Source organism: Orycteropus afer, unplaced genomic scaffold, assembly GCF_000298275.1.
Source record: "Orycteropus afer afer isolate SDZICR_OR568_19922 unplaced genomic scaffold, OryAfe1.0 scaffold00359, whole genome shotgun sequence".
NCBI classification, from domain to species: Eukaryota; Metazoa; Chordata; class Mammalia; order Tubulidentata; family Orycteropodidae; genus Orycteropus; species Orycteropus afer.
The window spans coordinates 1,985,115-1,990,494 of NW_006921946.1; the positions used below are offsets into that span (position 1 = coordinate 1,985,115).

Genomic DNA, 5,380 nt, shown 5'->3' on the forward strand with positions numbered 1-5,380 from the left:
TTAGGTAAGATATTGGAGGAAAATGTCACTGATGGGTTACGGTTTTGTTTCTCACTGATGGTTTTTAAAGCTATAATTTCATCTGAGGGCTTATTTCATCCATGTGGGCTTATCTACCTTCTGATGTTCTTTTTGACTGAGGAGGATCTAGGAGAATACTGAAGATGGTATTTTTATTCCAAATTTCTGGTATAGTAAAGACATTGACTTTTTTCATTTACCATCCTGTCTTAAACACACAAAGTGAGAGCATTCCAGCAAAAGACACATTTGTTAGAATTAGAGTGACTAAATCATGAAGAAATATGTATTTAAAACATATTTAAAACCCTAAGTTTTATGTAACCAAGAAGTACTATGTAATAAGTATTTTTTAAAAAAGCAGTAATTATTGTAAAGACAAACCACAGGAGGAAAAGGAATGTTCATCTTGCAAGATAGAACACAAGACTGAAAGAATATCAATGCTAGACATTTGTATTCATTATTATCAAGGTCTTCCCATGGGCCAAACCTCCTGAACTGTGGAAGATGTATGATCTTGGAATTGCTGGAAATAGCTAAACATGCTGATCAGACACTTCACTACTCAGTGTCTGCTGAGGAAGGCTCCATCACCCACATTTTTATTCAAAAGAAGGCTAACTAAAGATTACCTGGAAATCTTCTCATTATTTGGCATAATCCTTCCTTTCTGCAAAGCTGGTGCTGTATTTCTGGTAATATATTTACCTGAAAAGAATATAAAGAGTCTAGATTTAGGCATACATAAATACTGAAGTAAAGAGCAAGCAAAAAACACAGAGGCCACAGAAATGAAGTATTTTCTGTATCATCCACACCTTGTCTCTGCAGGACACTGTTCTATGCTAAACACATAAGTGGTTTATTTGATAACATAAAAACTTGGCCTTATAAATCTTTAACATATTTGAGGTCATGTTTGAAAACCTTGTTACATTTCAAAACTGTATTTTCTAGAAATAAAAAGAAATACAACAGTTATCAACTAAATTGCAGAAATAACCCCAGATATGGTAAAGCCTTGTTAAACACAACTGGAAGAGGTCGCTATGAACTAGCTTGCAAATTAGATAGCTTTTGAAATATTATACATTACTTCAAATGAATTTGCTCTTAGCTAACAAAGAAAGCATTGCAGTGTCTCCACCTTGACCTGCTAACTAAAGACAAAGAACTGAACTGCAGTGGGGAGAAGAGAGGGAACTAGAAGCATGGGTTGTGGTCCCACTTCTGACACTTCCCAGAAGTGCAGCCTTGAGTACATCACTTTGCTCCTCTATATTCTTCTGTAAAAATAAACCACTCAGAGCCATTGGTCTCTAAGGTCCCCTTCAGATTTAAGATGTGTCAATTTGATAATAACTTGTATCTTAAAAATGACTTATTTTAAGTGCTTTAAACAGTGCATGGATTAAATATTCTCCAACCCTTACAGTTTCATTAACCACACTCACATATTCAGCAACCCTTCTTTCTCCCAATAATAGAGCAAGGATAACCTTCAAGTCAGGTCCTCTATGAATAAAGCCTGTCTTGCAAGAACCCACTCCCATGATTCTGCACTAAAAAGATTTCTAAATATTCTATTTGGAACGTTTTCAAAGATGCAGGAGCCTAAGACACTTAACATTCTATTGTACTGGGAATTAAGACAAATCTATAAATATACTATACTTTAGCTCTTAGAAGCTCTGGTGGTGTAGTGCCTAAGGCATTTGACAGCTAGCCAGAAAGTTGGCAGTTCAAATTTGCCAGCCACTCTGCAGAAGGAAGACTGGGTAATCTACTTCCATAAAGATTCACCGCCTCAGAAACCCAAAGGGAGTTGTTATGAGTTAGAATCAACTCAATGGCAGTGAGTTTGGTTTTTTTTAGATCTTAGGGACATTTTATTATTGTTGTTGGGTGCTGTGGAGTCTATTCCAACTCACAGCAAGCCTGGAATATGGAATGTAAAAAGTATACCAAAAACAAAAAACTAGTACAATGTATGAGTCTAGGAAAATTGGAAGTTGTCAAAATGAAATGGAATGCATAAATATCAATATCCTAGGCACTGGTGAACTGAAATGGATTGGTTTGGGCCATTTTGAATCAGACAACCATATGAGCTACTATGCTGGGAATGACAAATTGAAGATGATTGCTGCGGCATTCATCATCACCAAGAGTGTTTCAAGATCTTTCCTGAAGTACAACACTGTCAGTGATAGGAAAATATCCATACGCCTACAAGGAAGACCAGTTAATATTCCTATTATTCTAATCTATACACCAACCACCAAAGCCAAAGATGAGGAAATTGAAGATTTCTACCAACTTCTGCAGTCTGAATTTGACTAAACACACAATCAAGATGTGTTGATTATCACTGGTGACTGGAATGCAAAAGTTGGAAACAAAGAAGAGTTACTGGTAGTTGGAAAATATGGCCTTGGTGATAGAAATAATAGTGCTGGAGATCGCATGATAGAATTTTGCAAAACCAATGACTTATTCATTGCAAATACCTTTTATGAACAACATAAGCAATGGCTATCCACACGGACTTTACCAGATGGAATACCCAGGTTATCAGATTGACTACATCTGTGGCGAGAGGCAATGGAGAATTTCAATATCTTTGGCCAAAACAAGGCCAAGAGCAGATTGTGAAACAGACCACCAACTGCTCATATGCACGTTCAAGTTGAAGTTGAAGACAATTAAAACAACTCCATGAGAGCCAAAATACGATCTTGATAATGTCCTTCCTGAATTTAGAGACCATTTAAAGAATCATTGAACACCAGTGACTAAAAACCAGAGGAATTGTGGGATGACATCAAGAACATTATCCATGAAAAAAGCAAGGGGTCATTAAAAAGACAGGAAAGAAAGAAAATACCAAATGGATGTCAGAAGAGACTCTGAAACTTGCCCTTGAGCAGAGATAGCTAAAACAAATGGAAAAAAGAGATGAACAGAAGATTTCAAAGAGCAGCTCAAAATGACAAAGCTAATTATGATAATGAAATCCAATATACCTTCCATAATCTTAATCTGTGGTAACCTAAATCTAAATTGTTTCTATTGTATATTGACAGAAGGAAAAGTGAAAAATCATTCTTTTTTTGAGATACATTTTATTAATGAGAGCAACAGTATATTAATATATTATTATTAATTATTACAAACAAACAAACAAACAAACACCCAAACTCATTGCCATAGAGTTAATTCCGACTCATAGCAACCTTCATTGGGTTCCAAGGCAGTAGATCTTTACAGAAGTAAATTGCCCCATCTTCCTTCCATGGAATGGCTGGTGGGTTTGAACCACCAACCTTTGGGTGAGCAGTCAAATGCCTTAGGCACTACACCACCAGAGCTCCTTATTAATTATCAAGGGAGTATAAATCTAAAATTACAGCAAAACTATTAATTTATTAGGGAAAGTAGATATTTGAATTTTGTTCTATTAATGAAGTATGAGAAAGTACCCAGGGAAAAAGAATTTTTTGTCACTTATGAACATTAAGAGTGATGCACACGTTGTATTATATACATCTTAGAGAGCTCCTGTTCTTCCTCACTGAATCTGTACAGAATCTCATGCCTTTTATCTAAAAAAAATATCAGATCTTCTCCTAAGACCGTTCAATAACATCCATAAGGAAAAAGAGTAATGAGAAGGAAAGAGGAGAACTAGCTAATCAAAGAAATAAAGTCTATTTTTTCCCTCTCCTATTTATTTCAGGAGCAATTATCATTCCATTCAAATTCACCTGAGAATGTTCTCATCTGCTTTAAAAGAAGGGTCATTTCAGTAGTTCTCAGTGCTCCAAGTACTAAAAACAGCATCCTGGTTTTAGGGGTTGCTAATCTTACAAACATTTAGAGCTAGAAATGAGTCCATCTGCTTTTGAAACAGTAGAATCCCTGTTGGAGGTGAGCCGTAGGCCTACTTCCTAAACTTAGTGTCACTCCAAATACAGGAGTTCACTGCACTTTCCAGATCACGTGGACCAATGCAATGATAAATTCCCATCCTTAGTCTCCTGACTAGACAGACTCTCAGCCACTCCTTCTTTTCATTTTTCTTATGTTTCACTAAGCACTAAAATTACAAAACCCTTAATCCTGATTTGAGCGAGTACCCTTTCTTTGCTCATCGTGAGATCACTGACAATCGTACATCCTCACCAAATTTGAAGCAACTTCTGTTTTGAATATTGATGCCTCCATAAATAAGTTATGGTTCTTAAAACTTCAAATTAGTCATGCTCCAAAGTTATCTAACATGCATCATTTAGAATTTATACTTCAAGCACATTCACTAGGGTAGGCTGTTAATGCAGTTGCTACACGTTTATTTAGAGCAATTCTATAGTGAAAGAGTTAAGAAAACAGGTTTCAAAGACAGACTGCCAGAATTCAGATCTACTTGCTTCATCTATTAGCTCTGCAGCCTATGCTTCAGTCTCCTCCTCTGTAAAACCAAATCCTAATCTAGTAAATTCTGACTCACAGCAATCCTGTAGGACAGAGTAGAACTGCCCATAGGGTTCCTAAGGCTGTAACCTTCATGGAAGCAGACTGCCACATCTTTCTCCCATTGACTACCTGGTGAGTTCAAACCACCGACCTCTCAGTTAGCAGCTGAGCACTTAACCACTATTCCACCAGGGTTCCCTCATCTGTAAACAATGGACATAAATAAATATGTAAGCACTTAGAATGGTGTCTAACATGTAGTAAGGTTATATGAATGTCAGCTATTATTATTTGGCATTTCTGCCTTCAAAATATTCCCAGGTTCTGTCTACATTTCACCACCTCCATTGCTACCCACTAGTCCATGTCACCCTCATTTTATGTCTACATTATTGCAATAACTGGTCTCCCTGGTTTTGTTCTTGCCCATCATTTAGCCAATTTTCAACATAGTAGCCAGAGCAGTGCTGTTAAAATGTAAATGGAATCATGTCACCCCTCTGCTCAAAGTGTTCCAATAATCCTCTAATTCACCAAGAAGGAAAGCCACACAGGGCTTACAAGGGTCTCCATCACCTAGGCCCCTACTCCTGGCATTACTCTGCCTTTACTTCATACTGTCTTCATTCCCCTCCAGTCATATGGGGCTCCTTGTGTTCCTCAAATAGGCAAGACATTCTTCCTCAAAGCTATTGTACTTTTTCTCTGTACCTCAGTAGGTTAATTTCTATGGATGGCATCATATGCGCTCTCTTGCCTTTGACTATCAAATGGCTTTGCCAATGGAAGGGCTTAGGAAAAGATTGGAGGGTAGGAGTACAGAAAGGTTGGGTATTTATCCTCTTGGTTCCCTTACTACAGGGTTGTGATTTGGCAATGG

General features: G+C 37.2%; 1 protein-coding gene across 1 annotated transcript in view; it reads right to left on the reverse strand.

Annotated features, from left to right (window-relative positions):
* The window catches only part of CPED1 (cadherin like and PC-esterase domain containing 1), a 386,749-nt gene that overhangs the window by 288,548 nt on the left and 92,821 nt on the right, over window positions 1–5,380 (reverse strand). The window contains exons 3-4 of the mRNA XM_007952817.1: window positions 952–977; window positions 657–732 (exon numbers count right to left, since the gene is read on the reverse strand). Of these exons, the coding sequence (XP_007951008.1) occupies window positions 657–732; window positions 952–977 (102 nt within the window). The remainder of the gene's footprint in view (window positions 1–656; window positions 733–951; window positions 978–5,380) is intronic.